The sequence below is a fragment of the Choristoneura fumiferana genome, chromosome 17 (genome assembly GCF_025370935.1).
Source record: "Choristoneura fumiferana chromosome 17, NRCan_CFum_1, whole genome shotgun sequence".
NCBI classification, from domain to species: domain Eukaryota; kingdom Metazoa; phylum Arthropoda; class Insecta; order Lepidoptera; family Tortricidae; genus Choristoneura; species Choristoneura fumiferana.
In genome coordinates this window covers 9,025,498-9,048,019 of record NC_133488.1, presented here as the reverse complement: position 1 = coordinate 9,048,019, position 22,522 = coordinate 9,025,498, and the positions used below count along the sequence as shown (strand labels likewise).

Here is a 22,522-nt window from a genome sequence, read left to right as displayed (position 1 = left end):
TTGTAGGGTAAAGAGAGTAGTTTTATTGACAGTTAAGGGACTTATCAGGTGCATAGAGACTTCATCGACAGGAAGAAATTCCAACAGTATATATACGATATACATATTTAAGAAAATTTGCACCCCAAGTAACTACATTTTTTTTTACATACAACTGACCGTGATTGGCCCCTATCTCACCTGATGTTAAGTGCAGAGGCCATACCAAAGGTGTATCTCACTGGTTCAGTAACAGCCTATTCACTCTAGCCTTGAGAGCCCTAGATTGCAATTATCCGGAAATACAGACGACGGGAGCGAATTCCATTCCTTAACAGTTCACATTAAGAAAGATGAAGCAAACCGTACAGATCCGGCCCACTTTTATGCCATGTATATTTCACTCCATTTACTTCTAAAAATAAATCACAATTTGGTTGGTAAGGAATTCACATAAAATTAAAACTCATGGTCCGTTTCCGGGATCCCGATAAAACTTAGAGATAATGGAGGGATAGGTTTGTTGAAAATTGGAAAAGTTGATTAATGAAAATCCATTACAGCTGTCAGAGAAGTGATTGCGGGTGACAGACACGATTCCAGATCAGTATATTATACCATGCCATTTCATCTGTATATAAGTACCTACTTCACATTTTTGGATGCTTGCCGAAAACTCGGCGAAAGAAGTTTGCCATTAAAGTTTGACGCGAGATGGTTCTGCGTAAATATTTTACCTGAGAAAATTCGACTATTGAGCAAACATTTACCTAGGTCGATAGGCTCGTTTTTACATTGCGATTCTTTATGTATGTTTTGTGATGCTACTATTTCGTCTATCAGCGGTTCAGCGATATATTTTGAGATATTTGACCGTTCTTCAGTTCAATAAACTTCCTGAACTCCCTGAACTATTTTTTAAACTGTTTTCTGTGTGCTGTGTGAAAACTCATGTTATTTCGTGTGTTTTAATTACGAATAGCCCTAATCCATATATCTTTATTATATTAGCATTATCTTAATCAATGCGTTTCGAAGACCAGCCGGTTGTTTACGTTTGTGCGGCCCACGTTTTTTAGCCCGCAAAATATAGGTTTTTTTTGTGCATCGTCTATTTTTTAAATAAACGCAAAAACTAACAAGACGTTGGTTTTAGTGTTATGAAGTGATACTCCAATAAATTATAAGTTTTCGCATTAACTACCACATCGTAATTCACCAATTGTTTCTGTCTCACGGTCGAGGATGAGAGTAAAAAGAGACTGTGATGTGCGATAGCGAGCGCCAGAGCATTAGACAATGCGGTCTCTGGTTTGGATCACTATATATTTGTAATGAAATAATTTGTTGGAAATTACAAATTGTATCTATTGTAAAATAAATTTATCATTATAAAGGACAATAAAAGTTGTGTCCTCCAAATGATTACGGATGGTTCTCTCCTCCAAAAAAATATTAATTCATCCAAGGTTTAGATTGAAAAATACACCAAATCTCGCACTTAATTGCGTCTCCCACATCCTTTATGTTACACTGAACTCTGAGCCAAATAGGGTATTGTATATAGGATAGATAGAACGGACCATATCTAAATGAAACGCTTTATTCAATTGTCTTCTAAAATCCAATCAAAGTTTCTTATGATTAATACGCATTTGACTTGTTCAGTTTCTTGAGCTTTCAAATAATTTATGGCACCATAAAAGCTACGAGTCTGAATGTGAATAAAAATTGGGTATTAAACACCCGTCCAGGCCCTCCTAGATATTAAAAGTTCTGCAGTCGATACCAGTGTAGTTTTTCATACTAACAAGAATTTTAAAAATACGTCATGTGAATGTGCTATTTGTGCTATGGTAAGTAAATAAAGTAAAACGTTGTTGCATTATTTATACTCATATATTGAGTCAGAAAATCTATAAGCTATCAGCAACAAAAGTAGTTCAAATAAGTACAATTTACTGCTAAAGCAAATTAGCTGGAAAAACTGATAGAGGAACCATGCCCGTTAGGCTCGATCTGCACGGTATTTGGGTCAGTTTTGTTGATATTCCCACTGGTTTCTTCCTTGACCTTGTATTCTCAGTTATAGGCTCGCGACTTATTTATATATTGCTCAGATAAATATAGATGATGGTTAGTGACTAATTAAGTAAAGCATAAGACTTAAGTGCCCGGAATATCTTTAGGCAGGGAAATCTTGAACTGCAGCAGCACTACGAGGTAAATCGCGATCATGCTAATTGCCTGAAAACAAGACGAATAACATGTTAAAATTAGATTAGTTTTTTTGTAGAAATCAGTCAAGCTCAAATGAGACTGGGCACATGTCTGCTGAGAAGTGTACGGCGTCTTATTATGAACGACTTAATGTAAACAAATAAATTAACAGCTATTTTTATGCTCTACCACGAATTTCGCTTTTTATGTACATAATTTAAAGCATAGAAAAACAAATTTAATTTAAAAAATAGTCTTCGGGGTTGTTGCAATGTCGAAAGGTATGCCGCTGACTTTAAAGTTTCTTGAGGCATGGGCGTGGGCGCCAGATAATATTAAAACTTTCGAGCAAACTTGTAAAATATCGTAAGGAAAATTTATGGCGATTTTTCAGTCTATATCTTCTGGCACTTTGAAATCAACGAGCGCCAATATTTTTTATTTTACAGCCTACACTTGTGTCCCACTACTGGATAAAGGCTTCCTTACACGTTACACGTTGTCTGAGCTAATTTCTGCCATTCGGCCAAATTTTCCGTGTCAGCCGTCCTTGCCAATTACCTTTACTTGGAAAAAATATCTAAAACTCAAATGTGATATATATAAAAATAGGCATGTAGGTACAATCGAGAAAACTGAATCACGTACCAGGGTGAAACTCTTTTACAATCAATGATATCTTTGGCAGATGTATGGAAGGCCAACCAGACATTTACTGCGACAAGGATTCATCTTTGTACGCTGTAGTCCAGATATCAAATAATATCTACGTTCATAAATACAAAGGTAGAGCTGACAATATCGTACGCGAATAGAAATTACCTTCATCAGCTTCATAGCTCTAACAAGATAACATCAGCATTCGTAATTTAATTTAGTAAAAGTGAATTATTTCCATTCATCATAGCTACTGTTTATTATACGTTATTGTTGTAGTTATGAGGAGATCGTACCTACCTAACAATCAATCTACTAAATATATCAAAAAAATATATACCAAAAAATTGAACCAATTATAAACCATAACAATAGTTTGAAGTCGGTGCCGCAACGTGCACACACAAAAATAATAAAAATTTAAACCAAATTAATAACTTCCTTCTTTTTTTCGAATTCGATTAAAGTAACCTTTCATAACCTAAGCCAAAGAAAATATCTGGCTGTTAGTCAGTAAATTACGTTCACAGGCGCTTGCAGCATACAGCTAGAATAGGTATACTGTGCAGACTTGCAAACACTTTTCTACAACAAATTGACTTCTGTCTCTGTCTTTTAAAGTATTTTCTTAGAAATAACTCTTTTAAATTATTTTCTTTCATTCTAAGGGGCTGTTTCACCATCCATTGATTAGTGTTAACTGGCGGTTAGGTGTGATGCCGTCTCTATTTGTTTTGTTCGAATAGACAGAGACGGCATCACATTTAACCGTCGGTTAACACTAATCAATGGATGGTGAAACAGCCCCTAAAAATCTTATCCAATATCTTGAATTCAGATTGAATGCGCAGCTCTACACAGAAACTCTCTTGTGTTTAGTTTAGCATACAGCAAACAGCAGTAAACGGGCGAATAATATTATGGTAAAGTTTCAAGTTCCCAGAAGGAGAACTCAATAATGCACGTCAATTGTAATTTGGCGCAGAAATGGAACAAGGTGATTGTTATGGAACAGTTCGTACCTAACACTAAACCACGAATAAGACGCAGTTACTCGTACAAGTTTGCGTTAGTTACGAGATGCAATGGCCTATTTACTGTTGCCATTTTCAAAATAATTCTACGAGTATACCGATAAATTTAAAAATAATTCTCAAAACAAAATACAACACGTGTAGTCTATAAATTGACATAATCTAGTACCTTTTTATCTAAATTAAAACAATAAATAAATAAATAAATAAAATAAAATAAATAAATAAACTGCAAATCGAAAATGTAATTCTGAATATTGTTGCTTCGCAAAAAAGGGAATTAGGAGGAGGGGGTTTTGGTATCACTAAGACTTAAATTTAGGATCAACTAAAGTTAATATTAATTTAGATGTACATTACAATTATTTTAACTAAAAGGAATAAGAACCTCAAAATTATTTTATTTAGGATTAGTTTTTACTAAGCAAAAGGTCTTCACGGACAATATTTCTAGACTACTATGGAGAATAATAGCTTTTAGAAACGATATTTATCGAATACAGCAAAATTAACTTTTTAATTTAATTTAAATAAAAATAACAAAGTTTCGTTCGAAAAACTACGCACAAGAGCAATATTATGAATTTCCCGCTCTTTACGTCGAAGTAAACGTATGATGAATATGATAATTGAACCGCAACTTGAGAAATTGTTGTAAAATCACGGCTGAATTTTAATTAGATTACTTAACAGATATTAGTATGCAAAGGAGGACAGAACATTTGTACCTTATCGGTCTGAGGACAAGTTTTTGTTTTCATTTACTTATAAAATGTGAACACAAGAAAAAAAATAATATGTTTCGTTTGGTGAAGCGGCTCATCGCTTTTGTACAGTTGGCCAAGCAAGTGTTACTATTTTTATGTGACAGTTCCTAAATCAAAAAAACCACAGTGGCTGCACAGTGGGTCAACGACTGTTTTTATTGATTCTCGTTTCCTGCAAAATATCTAATACGGGATGTAATAGAATTTAACCTTTGCCTTTAACTAACCTAATCTCTCTTCAATAATAAGCATCCCCTCTTGTATATAAAAAAGCTATAAACTTAAACTCTCGATATTTGGATGCATGTATCAGTAATAAAATAAGTGTTCTATTATTTTATTGCATTTACACAGATAATCGTGATTAACAATCCGTTACAAAATATGTCTAGTCGCTCAATGATAACTGAGATCATATGCCACAGTAATTGATTAACCTGTTACTAACCGATGTAAGAAGCTCTCTGTTGACGTGGGCGTATCCCTTCAGACTCACGACAGCCGGATTCATCTCAATGGCCTGGATAAAGTGGTCGATCTGCAAACGATAGAACAAATTCAATGGAAGTGGTCAAACTCCAGGTACAGCCAACTAAGGGCGTCGCCAAGGGGGCCAGGGAGGGGCAGATGCCCCACATAGAGATTGTAAAAAAGTTGCCAAATGTAAAGCAACCAAACCAAAGTTAATATAATCGACGTAGATGTAGAGCTCGTACTACAAACAAGTGAAAAGCTTCACGTGCTCTCGACTTTAACTACAATTCATGCTTTTCTCATTCTCCATAATCAACTTGCCCCCCCCCCGGGCCATCGGCTGGCGACGCCCTTGCAGCCAACTGTAGAGAAAAATTAAGGTGCGGACATGCTATTTCAAAACCCGACGCCACGCCACGCTTGCACACGCCGTCCAACAATCAGTCCCATATTTATTATGGTCAGGTGCAGATAGAAACATCCATCGAACGACATGGCGTGGCGTCGCTTTTTAGTAATATATTATGTTTCCGGCTTTACTCGATTCTAACGATACTGCACACTTTTTCCTGCCCCTAGTATCGCTACATGTTATACAACGCACACTTTAAGTGCATTTGTTTTTGCTATTGTGTTAACGACACGAGTACCTACTAATACCACAGCTAATACTTAGACGAGTCCATGTTAATGAACTGAGCGTCGAAAATGTGCAAACTATTGGAACTTCTCTAGGTATTTTATTATTTAACAACTGTACATAAAATAACATAAAACACATGAAATTAACAGTTAAGTAATAAGAAGACAAAGGGAACTTATTCATTCACGTTTTTAAAGAGTAAACGTTTTTTATTTCTTAATATAATGTCATAATGATCATCATGATCGCCCAAGAACGGGTAGAGTGGAGGACATGGGGGGAGGCCTTTGCCCAACAGTGGGACACCTCTACAGGCTTCTAAATAATAATAATAATATAATGTGTCGTAAAATAGTCCACTTATTTTATCTATACACATATATAGCTGAATAGAATTGTTTTGACGCACAATTATTATTCAGAAAACCTCGATATTGCAGTAGTAGCAGCAAGATTTATTGCGTACTTTTAGTAGCAGTTAAACTTCAAGACCTCATATTGACTACGAAGTCTCGTAGAGCGGTTACGATATTTCGTAGATGCAGCGTAGCACATACTCGTAGGTGTTGGTGCGTTATCGTCACAAGTCGCCGCAAGTAAGCGTCGTCGTAAGTAAGTACTTTACCTACTGAATCTCGTTTTTTTTTATTGTATGTTTTAACCTAACTTAAACTAGTGTTTGACCGAATTATTATTTCGCAGAATATTTCTTCAGATAATACCTTCTATGTATTATTGTAGTACAGAAAGTATTTTAGACAATCGTTCACGTACCGTGTTCGTTCGTCTTTTTGGATAGTTTAGCTAACTCTTACCTCTTTCTGACAGGGTCTATCGACAGCTAAGACGTCAATAGACAGTAAAGTATCTTGCACACCCGCTGCTACCTAAAGATTTAAAATATGAGAAATGTAATGCTATAAATTTTGCAATCACATAGATATTACTTTAATTTACCAAATTGTAATTTTACCAAAAATCGTTTCGTGCTGGAATAAAGTTAAAATCAAATATTGTACGGGTATTGAGAGCCCTAATAATATTGAAAATAATATTAGGTAATATTCGTATAGGTATTATACATATTATATGGTGTTTTTTTTTTATAAGACTTAAACCCTTGAGTGAATTAAAATCGGTAAAATTATGAATTTTAAAATTACTTTCATTGAAAAGATCGATTTACGTGTAATTATTCACACATAAATTAACAGAAAAATAATAAAAATATCGAGAAAAAACTTAAATATAAAGTAAATACGACCTACTTAAAACTTTACCACTAAATTAAATCTAAGAAAAGCCCTCGTGGCCCTCGCCAGATTAAAGATTGATTACCTTAAGTGTGGATTTATGCGAGCAGTCAGCAAAGATGAATAGCAGCGTGGAGCAGTAGGCAGTGTCAACGAAGAGACCCATCTCCTTAAAGCTGAAGCCAAAACCGTGGTCCACGATCTCTGACAGCGCCCCATACACTGCTATTGTTATGTTGAAGAACCTTTTGCAAAGTTAATTGAAACATAACCTCCTAACGCCCAAGTCAAATTTTAGATGTAATGAACATCAATCTTTATGCCATTTATGATAGAGTTTGATGTTCAAATTACAATAAGTCACTTATAAAGGACTATGGGCGTTAGGAGGTACAGAAATCCGTGGTAGCCTACTGCTTTAACTTAGGACCCATGGTGAGTGCTTTCAAAATAAATAAAGTCTTGAAAAATAATGTACGAGATACATAATTGTTGTACCACTCGCTGTAGTGTGTCTTTCTCATCTGTCACTTGTTTTGTATTCGATGGCGTGCGTTATGTGAATATTATCTAGTAAAATTTAACTTTATAACAAATGATATTCAGTATATTAGAATCAGTGTAATACCGTTTACTTAGTAATTGTATGGACTAAAATAAAGCTACCAATATCAATAATACTGTAAGTCTGTTTAAAAACTATACCTCGTTGAGTTTCTTGCCGGATTCTTTTCAACATAGGTTTTTCCGAATCGGTGGTAGATTTTTTTGACCTTCATAAGTGCTTATTATGGCCCTCAGAATAATTGTTCTGAGTTATAGCCTAAATTGAATAAAGATTTTTGACTTTGACCAATTAATATAAAATAGTGACGTGCTCGAATTATTTTGTCGCGCGACAAAATTGGCACGTACCTCAGAACAATGCACGTGCCTTGGATTATATACAATCATGTTGTATATAATCAAAGGCAAAGGCACGTACCTATGGCCTTCGTTCGCCGTCTAAGCTATGCCTTAGCTTATACTTGCGGGTAAAACCTGTTTCGCTTCAGTTACTTTGGAAAAACCGTTGTTAAATCTAATTATGTCAAACTAATCTACTAATCGATCAAGGGCTTTATACGTATCTTGTCATTTATGTATTAGCGTTATTTCCCTACTGGCCTTAGCCTGTTTGAATAACTCTAACTATTAAAAATTAATTTCGTTTCGCAACAGACACTGGGATTTATTGGGAACATATTGTCTTTAGAATGTAACCTAAGAACTTTTTTATTTGATTATTGCATTAAGATTATTATATCTCCCTCCGACTTATCAATCTGAAAATATATTTGAGTATGAGGTACCTTATATATCTACTTTTACGTTACTTATCCAACCACCATCCCAGTCTATTTACCCATACCTATATTATATACTAGCTTATGCCCGCGGCTTCGCCTGCGTGAAATTCGGATATAAGAGATCTGGCCCATAAACTATCTCTATTGCAAAAAGAAAAGACGGACAAATATACAAACACACACACGTTCGCATTTATAATTATATATATATATGAAAAAAAAGCCGTGGTGGTCTAGTGGTTTGACCTATTGCCTTTCAAACAGAAGTTCGTTGGTTCAAACCCCGGCCCCTGAGTTTTTCGAAATTTTATGTGCGAAATTACGTTTGAAGTTGACCACAAGCTTTAGGGTGAAGGAAAACATCGCGAGGAAACCTTCACACACCTGTGAAGTAATTCAATGGTATGCGTGAAGTTCCCAATCCGCACTGGGCCCGTGTGGGGACCTGTGGGCCCTGAGAGGAGTCCTGTGCCCTGTGTAATTTATTCCTCAGGTATTTTGTTTGACTGAGTGTTCTGCTCTCAGTAACGTACGATACTTATGTTTATCTCATTATAGCAAATCAACAAGCAAAAACAAATTCACGTGTAGCAATATCGAAACGGTTCAGCAGAAGTAAACAACTATCTTACATGAACAGGCAATATGTAGAATACGTCCGAGCGTACGCATTGCCAAGGGATTGCAGCAATTCTGACAGGTTCAGCCACAGAAAACGGTATCGCGAAATTAACTTCGCCGAACATTCCCGATGCACGTCCTAGTAAAAACAAGACCATCACTCGCCCGTATTCATAAAACAGGGGCATAAAACACAATTTAATTTTACTACACGTACCCTACGAAAACATTCGGAGAGGCTTTGCGAGGCTATCTTGATACCCTTGCAATTTATGTACCAGAGGGCGCAATTCATATTAATCATAGTGATGATGTGGTAATAAGCTGTGGTGTGACGGAGGAGGAAGCCATCCATTAAGGCACAGAGGCTCAGGAGAAAACCGATTGCCAGCAGCAGACATCCCACGCTTATGACCACGATTTGGGTCTTCAGATTTCCAAAGTGCAAGTTTTCGCCGGTTACACGGTAATATCTAACCTAAAAAAAATAAAGAAGCTCAGGTAGATGGGCGAATATTCGAGCGTTTTGACCGCGCTGTCAAACGTCATTAGCGTCCCAGTTTATATAACACAACGAAAAGACAAGTCACAAGAATTTTAATCACGCCAAATTCAGCATCGGTATTGTCTTCAATTTTCATAACAAAACAACCCTGAGCATTACCGCTTTTAATACTTAACACCTGCGAAGACACCAATGACAAAAAAAACGCAGCAAAAACGCTGAATATTCGCCCAGATACACAAATAATTTTCAGAGAGACTATTATGTATACACAAACCTACTTTAATATTGTTTGTGTGCGCAATATAGACAGACAGCAAATACTTTTTCTTTTTTCTTTTTTATAGACTGGGTGGCAAACGAGCAAGTGGGTCTCCTGATGGTAAGAAATCACCACCGCCCATAAACATCTGCAACATCAGGAGTATTGCGGATGCGTTGCCAACCTAGAGGCCTAAGATGGGATACCTCAAGTGCCGTTAATTTCACTTGCTGTCTTACTCTCCATGCCGAAACACAGCAGTGCAAGCAATGCTGCTTCATGGCAGGATTAGCGAGCAAGATGGTGGTAGCAATCCGGGCGGACCTTGCACACTACTCTCAGATAATCATTGTCTGGGATTCTTACTTGAAATTTTCCCCAGCTAGTTTTATAAATGGCGACTTGATGTGCCACACCCCACCCGACAAAAGGTATCCAGAAATGTGGCACGAGAAACACCACGAACAGAATAGCATAGATGTAGTCGTCAAACTTCTTCGTGGAACGCAGGATCAGGATGCGTTCGTAGCCAACTGTGAGGACCACGACCGTGGCTACTATGTAGAAGGAGATGGCGTACATGGTTGCTCGGGACTTCCAGCTGAACGTGATTGTACCTGATGAAGCAAAATATTAATAGTCTTCCTCACCAATTCCACTTCACCAAATAGTGATTTCCGTGGCCAAATTACTAAATCTATCCAACCAGCATAGCGTACCTACAATACTTAAACAGTTTCCTCGATTTCCTTGGGATCCATTCATCAGATCCTGGTTTGGTGACAATTTTACCTAATTGGAAGTATTCCCATTTATACAAGTTTTTTTTATCTTTTTCGGTTCATAAATGAGGAAATTCTGAGGTGACCAACAAAAAAAAAAGAAATTTAACCGAATTGGCATTGATCACTTTTTTACAATGTGATCTAATTCCAAAACCATTTCGAGGAATAGGTTTAATAAATCATTTTATAACATTTTAGTAAAAAAAATACTAAATGATCGTGTGTAGGTATATTTGCAAAATAATTTGACCATTGTTTGATCTTCATCGTAAATAAACGTTACGTAACTAAACCGCCAAATCCTAACACTGACAGCCTATTTTATGAAAAAAAAATTTTTTTTGAGACCAATGCCAATTAACTAATGACCTTCTGACCTTCTCTTTTTTTGAAGTCGAGTAAAAAAAGAAGACGGCATATGACGGACGGCGGATGAGTGAAGATGGTAAATGATGGTATAGACGGTTAAATTCAGCATCAGAACCGACTTATAGTATGCCGACGCCCATCAGCACTAAGCATCAACGAATTTGGAGTCCGTTGGAACGTTAAAAATGTAAAAGACATTGACAGCGAAAAACATTTTTGATGTGTGTATTTGATGCATTGGATTTTCAGGGCACCGTCAGGCCAAAGGCCCGTACTTACAGAAAAGACAGTACTGACCAGGACGCGACCGTGTTATGGGCATAACGGCCAGAGCGCGGAACAGCACCAGCAACAGCTTGTGGTCGCGGTAGAACTGGTCATGCGTCTCACACGTGTCTCCATCTTGCGAGGAAAGCATGTCTCTTTGTTCTTGCTCCTGTAAGATCGAGCCCTTTCGTAAACGTGACAAACTGTGTGTTGTCGTGTCGTTTCTGATGTGAATCTACAACTTGGTCTAAATGTTGCAGCCAATCAAGTCTCATAAAGAATCATCGATTTATGTTCGACAATAACGATCTTCCATATAAACTTTCATCTCCTATTTCACCCCCCCACAGGAAGAATTTTTAAAAACGCGCAAGCATATGTCTATTTATCTCTTATCACGTGTACCAAGTTTTGTAAAGAACCATCGATTTATCTTCGACAATGACGATCTTCCATATAAACTTTCATCCCCTATTTCATTCCCTAACAGGTCGAATTTTCAAAAAAGTTCAAACAAATATCGACTTATTTCTTATTAAGTGCCTAAATGCCAAGTTTCATGGTTTTCTCTTGACAGTGACGAACTTCCACCATATAAACTTTCATCCCCTATTTCAACCCCTTAAAGACTTTTTTTCGCGATAAAAGATAGCCTATGTTCTTTCCCAAGGTCTGTTCTATCTCTGTACCAAATTTCATCAAAATCGGTTCAGCGTTTTAGGCGTGAAAGCCTAACAGACAGACAGACAGAGTTACTTTCGCATTTATAATATATAAGTATGGATGGATATGGATTTTAAAGACGTACGTACCTATAGCGTAACAAATTAACTTACGTAATCTTGTTGCGTCTTCTGGTAAACAGATTTAGCGTTGTGAACTTGGCTCATGTCATCCTTGTACAGTGTGTTATTCAGGCCCTCGTCGAAATAATGATCTGGAATCATTGTTCGTGCCTTCTCTTCCGTTACTGTAATGACTATGACAAACTTTAAGCACTTAGTTTGCCGTGAAATTTAATATGAAAGTGATCGTTATCGAATTGGTAAACAAGAAGTGTAAATTTAATTAAAATTTAAAGCAAAAGACCGTCGCGCCTCGCATTACAATGGCACTAATGGCTATTTTGACCGACATCGACGGTGACTAAGGTGGACGATTAACTTTCAGTAGGTAGTTACCTACCTAATAATCCCAAGTTATTTACCTACTCAAAAATAAAGATTTTATTACAATGTTTTGCCTAACATTTTAAATTAACTACCTAATTGATAGAATGAAAAGAGTTTTTTCACTTCTCATGCTCGTAAAGTTCGTGTTTATGCTGAATCTAAGCGACATAAAATGACTTTTCATGCTCTAGTGCATAAAGTAAATTCATCCTCTAAGGCCAGGTAATCAGGTGTCAGCAGCCACAAACATAAAAAGTTTTTACATAATTTTTTTCAATCATTTTCATTTTCATAAAAATAAATCAATACAACTATAAAACTATATATAGTAAGTGAACAATTGTTTCCACTGTTGCTATTTCATTTCCTCGCAATCGATAAGTGAAAAGCAGAGAGTAAAACTCGTGCATTAAACCCATTTTCCCCTCGACGTGTCTATCCACTATGGGTGGCTATATATATTTTTTTTATTCGACTAGATGGAAAACGAGCAAGTGGGTTTCCTGATGGTAAGAGATCACCACCGCCCATAGACACCTGCAACACCAGGGGCACCAGGGGGGGGGGTTTGCAGATGCGTTGCCAACCTAGAGGTCTAAGATGGGATACCTCAAGTGCCAGTAATTTCACCGGTTGTCTTACACTCGACGCCGAAACACCAACAGTGCAAGCACTGCTGCTTCACGGCAGGATTAGCGAGCAAGATGGTGGTAGCAATGCGCGCTAGTGTAGCGTGAGATCTCCGAAATGTCAAATCTCATAATTTTAATTAAACTTCTCTAAAATTCAAAGTTCGTATCATACGTGCCCGGTCTATCCATTCTAGAGCTACGATCGCACAGATAGACAGACATTGGCGTCAAACTTATGACACCCCTCTTTTTCCGTCGAGAATTAAAAATGTAGGTAACCCGGCGGGAATCGAGTTGTTAAGACGCCACGCCTTTGGTACAGAAAGTCTTAGCTCGCAGCGTAGGTACCTACAACAGTAAAGTTCAGTTAGCTGTTGCGGCAGTGAATATTAATTTAGCTCCCGAGTTAGCGCTTCAGCGTAAGTAATCATTGGACGTGTCCGTTCACAAAGACTATCTTCGTGAACCGATTGTTTGACATGCAAATGAAACGACAATAAAATACCTCAGGCATACTAATTCATTTTTGGGCAACAATAAATGCGAAAGTTTGTGTGTTTGTTTTGCTCTTATGCTAAACACCAAACAAACTCTGGACAAGTTTGGATTCAATTAGGTATGGGGATAGCTGGATCGGAATTAATATATGTCCCTATGTCGTAAGATTTAAGCGCTAAGTCTTTACCTAATACTCTTTATTTCGTAGGGGCGTTCTTCGTACAACGTGACAACAACAACAACAACGTGAATAAAGACCTCGCTGCATAAACTAATCTGCTAATGTTCAATCATTCGGAACTCAAAACAAAAGATTGGTTTTCTTTTTCATTCTCATTTGAATCTTCAGGAAAACGAAGAAAACCGACGAGTTTCGAGCGCCGTTAAAATTATGGTTGTACAGTCGTCATCAGATATTTCGGAGCGGCTAGTGATCAAAAATATCGAAACATGAACTCTAAAACCATAATAATAGTGCATGTTCCGACATTTTTGACCACCTTGGCCGCTCCAAAATATCTGGTGGCGACTGTACTGTACATATTAAGAATCTTCACGGAAATTTAATAGAATCCCGGAATTTCAATTCTAGGTGTACCGCCGAATAATATCACGAACACAGAGTACTTTATACATATACTGAAATGCCATCTGTAATGCGGGGTACGAACTAAACTCTCCGATTCGTTTTCTATAGAAGTTATGATTGTTCGAAATGAAAAGCCCGTGATCACGAACAGCAACTGCCACAGGAGGCCACAGGTAAACACTGGATTTACTGTCATTAGACTGTCAGTCAGTACAAATAGAAAATCGGGGTGACACTCTTTCTCGGCCCGGATAACACCGACATGGAAATACCGGCCCTGTTTTTTTTGAGTACACGCCCATAGAAACTGACAGGAGCTTCTATGGGCATGTACACGAAAAACAGGGTCGGTATTTCCATCCCGGTATTATCCGGGCCGGGAAAGAGTGTCACCCGAAAATCGTCCACATGAATTTGAATTCGGATCTTAAGGTGCCCCCACATGCAGTCGCTCGTCGCTCGATTGCAGCGATAAATCTGGTCACATGGCCCCATTTTGAAGGTGATTTTGAATTTCCCGCGACTCAAAAAAGTAGCGTCAAGTCGCCGCGTCGAGCAGCAGCGACAAGACGGCTTCTTGCAGGATTGATCTTGGCCTTGGAAGCTGATTTCTTAATCTCATTTAGTAGGTCGTGGCAGTGGTACAAATAAAAGAAATTGGAGTGAATAAAAGAAAAATAACAGTGTTTTTGCCGAAATTGATTTCATGTGGCCGCGGCCTCAGATTCGGATCAAAGTTAATACCGTCCAAACTGAATTTTGACAAAATTTAATTGTGCTGAAAAATGTTTAGAGCCAATTATTATTTTCTTTGTAAATTAATTAAGCTGGAATAGAAGCCTGTATTACAAATACGGTATTTGACAAATCCTGATTTTGCCATATCTTAATATTATTATGAAAATATAGATATATAGATAGTGTTTAGCGAAGAGAAAATTTAAATCGGTTGAAAATTGGATTTAGTGATTTTTTGAAAAATCTATATATACCTGTCTCTTTCTCAAACGCTTTTCTCTATGCAGCAAGTAAGGCGGTACTGGCATGTGACGTCACTTGCCAATATGTCTTTCTCTGTCTAATCTTGAATTTCAAACCTTTATAACTTTGTTATTTGTAAAGGTAGCTTAAAATCGTTTTTCTATTCGATAACAGGCATTGTGTGGTTTTAATTTATAAAACATATACAAAATAGTCAAATACCGCATTAATAGCAAAATTAAATTCGCAGTAAGTGACGAAAATATACGTTGGCTCAAAACGAATGATTTCTGGTGGAATATTTTACAAATAGGTAGTATTTTTTCTGAGTCTACGTAAAACAAATGCTCATTAATGCTTACAGTGATATCAAAGTGACAATTTTACCATGGGACAAGGTTTAATTTTTGGCGGTATTCAAGACGAACAGTTTTCTTTGTTGATGTAGGTTTCAAATTGGTATTTTTCTGCTTATGCGTATAATTTTGAGTAGGTGGCGAAGCGTCCATAGAATCCCATTCCCACCGGCTTGCCCAATATTGAAAAAATACGACAACATGACGCAAATTATTTATGAATGATGTGGGCTCTTTACTTCGGCCTTACAACGTAAATATCTGACGCTACACCACTGGTAGGTATATATTTTCTATTTATACTCAATGACAGTGAATCAAAGACTGACAAAAAATAAAACACTGTCTAATATTTCCTGTAAGTACCATGTAATAGAAAAATATCACAGATTTATTTTCTCATTATTTGTAGGTACATGGTAATTGATTTCATAGTATGGAAATAACCATCGAAAACTAAATACACAGTAACCGCCTTAAACTTAATTCTGTGAAAGAAAATGTTTGTAACAAAATTTGTTGATCGCTAAATGCGCCCTCTGTAGGCAACCTACGAAAGCAACGAAACTTACGAGGTCGAGGCTTTACACAATACGATTTATGTAGGTAGATAGAGCCATTTGTTGAGATTTGAGAACATTTTCATATCAAAATACCGAATTTTTACACATTTCCCGCCGTCCTACGCTTAAATATTTTTTAACTAAAGGGGCTCGTAGACGGGCCATATTTTCACTGTAATTTGTGGCCGGCAACTATTGGTGTCCCTCTCTTACTCACATGTTAGACAGGGACACCAATAGTTGCCGGCCACATATTACAGTGAAAATACGGCCCGTCTAGGAGCCTCTTAAGCGACGGATTTAAATGCGGTGTCCGCTATCAATTTTATTAGATACTTTTTCACAGACATATATAAAATGATACAATATACATATACTAGCGACGCTATAGTTTTGAGAAATGGAGTTGAAAATTGTGAAGTGCCTTTTTGAAAATATTACCCGTGAGCGCGTCGCTAGTAAATTTGTAGTTTGAAACAGAATTTGACCACGGGAAGTGATGTTCCTTAAAAACATTTAGACCTTTAACGAATTATAGTATTCAAGATGCATTTAATTTGTAGTCACACGTCACCCGTTACTGGACTACAGAACGAATGAGAGCATTAGAAAGTATTGAGAGCTAAAGTTCTTAAAAGTCTTAAAAGCTCGAGGTGCTTTTCTTGCTAAAAGCCATATATTTATTTTCCCAGGTCAATCGGCAACAAAGTTTATTTATTGTTCAAAAAATGGGTCATTGCAGAGACTTTAGTTCGAAAAGGATTAAATTTCACAAGTGTTAATTTACACAATCTACAAGATACAGCGTGCCTCGAACCATGGGGTTTTAAATGGAGTTCAATTCTACTTTTTATTGATCCTCAAAGTTTAATAGTTTAAAGTAGTAGGACATGGCGGGCAGTCGAAACTAATAAAAGCGTGTTAAAAATGTAAAACAAGCAAACAGTTAATCTTTGGAAGGAACAGAACGGTAAACTTAACAATAACGATTATTACTTTATCAATATAAATGGATGGAAGTTTTAGGATTTCAGTTTGGCTAGTTGCGCCATGATGTCTTTGTCAGCTGTCGTTGTTGATTCCCCGAGCCTGTTCCCAGCCACAGACGGGGCATGCGCCATCTAAAAAAAAAACAAGCTTTTTAGTTGACTGTACTTGCATTTTCATCCAACAATCTCGTTCATAATGTATACATAACATATGCCAAATCTCATCATCATCATCATCTCAGCCTATATGCATTCCACTGCTGGGCACAGGTCTCCTCTCAGTATAGAAGAGCTGCGGATTGGGAACTTCACACACACCATTGTTTTCCTTTACTGTAGAGCTCGTGGTAAATTGCAAATGCAATTTCGCACATGAATTTCGATAAACTCAGAGGTGCAAGCCAGGTGCCAGGTTTGAACCCACAATCTTCTACTTGAATGGCCATAGGTCAAACCACTAGGCTCATCAAAATCCCTTCCGGTGCATTAGAACCTAAGCTCAAATTACCCTATTGCAAAAACGATGAAATGTGATTCTGAAGAGCTGCAAACACGATGAAATGCGAAACAGATGCATTGAGAACAAGATGAATAGCGAATCTGAAGTACGGCGAACATGACGAAATGCGAAACAGATGAACGTCGCACAACCCGAAATAACCACTACACAGACACATTTAGGGTATTTTGGGATTAGCGTGTTTTGAGACTATTGTATTTTGAGAATGGTGTAGACAAGACATTCTGGGAATAGTTCGTTTTGAGCTTCAGCTTTTATGACAGTAGGTGATCTCGGTATTGAGTACATAATCAAGATAAGTTCGTTTTGGTTTTAAGGTTTTAGAGTATTTTGAATTTATATTTATATGGTAATATGTGTTTTTGACATTAGGTTGTACTGTGCAATAGGGTAATTTGAGCTTAAGTTCTAATGCACCGGAAGGAAACAAAAATGTATGTCAAGATAATCCCTAGTTGAATGGTAGAAATGAGATAACATATTAACCTTGACGAAACCATCCAACAAATTCTTCTTTGGTTGAAAAATAAAGAAAATACGGTAGTTTTACTTTCTACAAAGTAGTTGAGCAATTGTACCGAGTAGCCAAAACATGAATACCTGCATCAGTAAAATAATTTCTTTCAATACTAAATTTGACATCTGCCATTAAAAAAAAATATATTATCAGAATCTCGCAAAGGGCTCCAACGATTTCGATGAAATTTGGGGAAAAGCTTGTTACCGAGTTTTAGCCCGAGTAAAGCTCGGTCGCCCAGGTACTTTTTTTATCCAGGATACTACTCAATTTCATGGTTAAACTGTCTGTCGCAGAACGTAACCATTTTCAACAGTTTGGTTTGTTTAGTTTCCATCAAATTTCAACATGGATTACAAACTTTAGTATTTAAATAACATACCTTTCCACTGATTTCGATGCCTATCTCATCAAGGACCTTGTTGACAATGCCCTCAGTCTCTTCTTCGTCTCCCGATTCGTCCATTATATCATCGAGTGTGTCTGAAACTGAAGACGAAATACGTTTATTGGTGACAAAGGTGAGGTGAAGTGGTCATCTTGTTAAGACAATTACACGTTACATATAATTTGTCATATATAATAAAAGAGACCCCCCCCCACACTGGCGTCATTCGAGCGTCGACGCGACGCCAGCACTGGCCGGCTGCCGAACGACGGGCTTACGCAGCGGGTTACCGCAGCGCCAGCGCAACATTTTTTTTTCGAACATCGCGCGACGCGACGCCTGCGCTGCGTAAGCCCGGCGTTCGTTAGCCATCCAGCGCTGGCGTCGCCGTCACGTCGTCGACGTCACGACGAAAGTCGCTACTGTGGGGGACCTATAAACGTCATTGAAACTAAATACTGTAAGCCAGAGGTAAACTTGTTAATTATCAGAATTAGCATCAGCACAAAGCAGTTTGCAGGTGTTAGGACCTTGTGCAAGGTCCGCCCGGATTGCTACCACTATCTTCCTCGCTAATCCTGCCGTGAAGCAGCAGTGCTTGCACTGTTGTGTTTCGGCGTGGAGAGTAAGACAGCCGGTGAAATTACTGGCACCTGAGGTATCTCATCTTAGGCCTCTAGCTTGGCAACGCGTCTGCAATACCCCTGGTGTTGCAGATGTTTATGAGCGGTGGCTCTTACCATCAGGAGACCCACTTGCTCGTTTTAAATCCAGTTGAATAAAAAAAAAATGTGAAGCAATATTTTTTAACCTATTTAAAAAGGTGCCTATCAAATTTTTATACTTGTATTCCGTGACACATTCCCATCTAAAGTATGTAAATGTAATTTAAAAAATAGCTTACTCATTTCATCGGTCATATCAAGCTTGGCGTTCGCTTGTTTGAAAGCATCCATGTCCTTGGCGATCTGGTGTGGATTCATCACTTTGTTCATGTTGCCCATGGTCTTAGCTGTAGTGCCCATAGCACCAGCTATGGCTATGTTGGCGCCCATGGCTTTGTTTGACATTTGAACACTGGAAATCTGAGAAAATGCAGATTCTGATGACAACATGTTATTATTAGAATACAACAGTACATTATTACGACATGTTTTTTTGATTTCCATTAACTGTGAGGTAAATTGAAGTCAATTTCTTCAAGATACTAGTGGCCTAATAGCTGGTTAAAAATAATCAATAATTAAACTAAATAATTATGTGCAGTAAACAGTGTAAGGGTTTTGTAATTTGTTATGCTTTTATAGCTAAAAGGTCTATTCATATTTAGCAAAAGAAAGTTTGTTGTTGTTTATTTTGGAGGACAATTTTGCCAGTGTTCTAGTAGGTTTTGCCGTTGTATGGTAACAAAATTCTAGAAAACTAAATAGCGTCTGTGAAATCGCCAATTCGATTATTAATAGGTATTTTTTCATATATTGATTTTATCAATTAAATGCCAAAATTTATATATCAAAAAAATGCATTAACAGAATTGGCAATCTTACCGACCGAGGATATAAGAGGTAATGGTGGATGAAAGATGACAGTGCAAATCCCAAAAAGAAGGTTACAAAAGTATGTTATTTTGATGTCTCTCATTGTGTCATGTCAATGTCACTCACCAAGTTTGTGAATTAAACAATTTAATCTTTAACTATTCAAATTTCTATTTCTATTGATCTTTAAAAATGACTGAACTTACGAGTCATCACCATATCAGACAGATAAACGAAAAAAAAGAAAGAAGGAATCATTTATTTGTAACAAAGTACAAAGTAACAAAATGAAATTAAAATTTAAGGAAGTTGTAAGAAATACACACACAACAAAATAACACACAAACACAATAAATAGACAGATGGACAACATAATAATCCTTGAGGGTTCCTGCTCTTTACACACAACACATACAAAAACACATAAGGACAAAAACAACACAAAACAATATAAACACATTATCATAAACATGAGATTTTATAAAATTAAATTTATTATTGTTACCTTGCTATTAGCAGCATAAATCCTTGTTTTTTGCTTCCTTAACTGCACCAACTGTTTTGCTAATATTTTACAACCTTCATTGTTGCCTTGACTTGCCATTTTTTTATCTCCATTTCCTAATAAATAAAGCAACAAGTATTAATGGTTATTGAGGCACAAATGGTTATAATCATATACACAACTTTACAGATTTTATGGAAACTAGAACTCTTTGTAGAAAGTATTTACAAATTAAACTTTTTTTAATTGTAAATTGAAGTCACTACTAGGGTGTGGATACAAGTGAAGATCAAATTCTCATGCAATGTAAACATTGATGTCTCATTACAACTTCTTTATCTTCAAGGGACTGTCCGACATCTTAGATAGATAGGTATATACGACGCCTATAGCTTTTCATTTTCGCCTCTTTATAATCATGATAAATAGATTGGATTAAGATGATGAAACCATAGGTACAAATGCATAACAGACCAGTTTCTTTTCTTCTCTCTCAAGAGCTGCCTTATCTCTATCCAGTTCTCGGCCAGCTTTTCGTAGCTCACGGTCATTTTGTCTTTGCTGTTCTGCAATTAAGAAAATGACTCAATTACACAAAAAATGTTTATTAAACATTGAATTTCATTCCTTAATATTTGATGAAAATAAAGAAAAACTTACCTTTGACGGTTGGTGCCTTCTTAAAGAAGTTCATGGTGTTTATTGGTTTACTTTTTTAATCTTTTTTGGACATAAAGGTAGGTATTTTAATGCAAATAACTGAATTCACTAAAGATGACTAATGTGTAGTGTAGTGAACTCGGTAGGACTGTCAAAAAAACTCATGAAGAAATGAAATGTCAATGTCAAAATTGACATTGCAAACAGTTTTAAATGTATTACCAGTCTACGGTTTTAGAACTATTCTGCCTCTGGTGTACGCAGTAGATTTTATGGTGTTAGGATAACATAGTGAAACAGCTTCTCAGGACGTAGACTACTAAATTCATAATTTTGAATCATTTTTTTTAGTGGTATGAGACTCTGGCTATGCGTAGCTAGGAAACGCCAACAGAACGTTGTAGACCTCTATACGGGAACCATTGCGGGACCAATACTCACTACTCACTACCTACCTAGACTCTGGCCAGCGATAGCTGTCCATGACAAAACAGCGGCAAATTAAAAAAAAATTAGGCTGACAACACTGCTGTACACTGATTAAAGCATTGATACTGGATATTATTATATTTTCCAAATATTAATTATACCTGGGACTTCAAGCTGCATCAAATTCATATAGTAGGTAATGTGTGAAAGTTAATGACGCACTGTAGGAGTAGGAGTCCCTGGTAAATTTTATGACCTTTGTCAGTGCCATTTACGTACAGTTCAGACGCATCAATTTTGGACCATTTTGAACAGATTGGCATTGAATATACCTACTCGTATCTTCTAACATTTTAATTTTAATATAATCTTATAAAATGTTGCATTTGAGGATGGTAGGAGATTGAATTAGACAAAAAATATATTTTACCTGTCCGCGTGTGTTACTATAACTTTGGGAAGTATTTATTTAGGATACCTATTCTGCCAATAATAGCACATAGAAACTTCTACGGTTTACTGAAAATAACCTATTTTAATACATTGCTATAAATATAAACAAATATTTTTTTTTCTTCCATCCATCCATCCATCCACCTTCACCCTACGCGTACTTCCTACCCTGCCAACACAAAAGGACTAATTCTTCATAGGGAACTCTTAACACCTTACGTCCTTTATTGTAGGTAGGTACGTTAGGAGGGTAGTCCCGAAAGCTACAGTCATTAAAAAGGTGTTTCCATACAAATCGCCTTATTAGAAAAAAATATAGGTAGGTACTTCCGGCTGTCCAGAAACTGGAATTTTGCATAATTGCACAACAAATAAGAAAATATGAAAATCATCATTTTCATGTCTGACTGTCTATGTATATAAGCCATTGCGTACCATTTTGCCTATGAGCTTAGAAGGCTCTGCTAACACTGCATCATCTCCTACGCTAACATCCCTCGCAGGCAAAATTTCAAAAACGCTCGAACAAATATCTATTTATTTATTT

The 22,522-nt window shown here is 36.9% G+C and overlaps 1 protein-coding gene and 1 pseudogene across 1 annotated transcript; both read right to left on the bottom strand.

Annotated features, from left to right (window-relative positions):
- Nucleotides 1–1,988: 1,988 nt before the first annotated feature.
- Nucleotides 1,989–14,050, bottom strand: LOC141436739 (gustatory and odorant receptor 22-like). The gene is made up of 10 exons (XM_074099765.1): nucleotides 14,028–14,050; nucleotides 12,022–12,164; nucleotides 11,216–11,354; nucleotides 10,131–10,381; nucleotides 9,215–9,475; nucleotides 9,009–9,136; nucleotides 7,113–7,272; nucleotides 6,590–6,661; nucleotides 5,106–5,195; nucleotides 1,989–2,226 (listed from the first exon to the last, which is right to left on the bottom strand). Exons 2-10 carry the CDS (start codon nucleotides 12,130–12,132, stop codon nucleotides 2,146–2,148), a joined length of 1,293 nt encoding a protein of 430 aa, XP_073955866.1. The 5' UTR covers nucleotides 12,133–12,164; nucleotides 14,028–14,050; the 3' UTR covers nucleotides 1,989–2,145.
- A 1,710-nt stretch (nucleotides 14,051–15,760) lies between these two features.
- On the bottom strand, nucleotides 15,761–21,403 carry LOC141436731 (charged multivesicular body protein 2b-like; annotated as a pseudogene).
- Nucleotides 21,404–22,522: the final 1,119 nt, after the last annotated feature.

Excerpts from the sequence above, each read along its gene's own strand:
- LOC141436739 (XM_074099765.1), bottom strand. The coding sequence starts at position 12,132 with ATGATTCCAGATCATTATTTCGACGAGGGCCTGAATAACACACTGTAC. Across the intron at positions 10,382-11,215 it reads CATAACACGGTCGCGTCCTG|GTACAATCACGTTCAGCTGG; the intron begins GTCAGTACTGTC and ends TTGCTTCATCAG. Across the intron at positions 5,196-6,589 it reads ATAGACCCTGTCAGAAAGAG|ATCGACCACTTTATCCAGGC; the intron begins GTAAGAGTTAGC and ends TATCGTTTGCAG.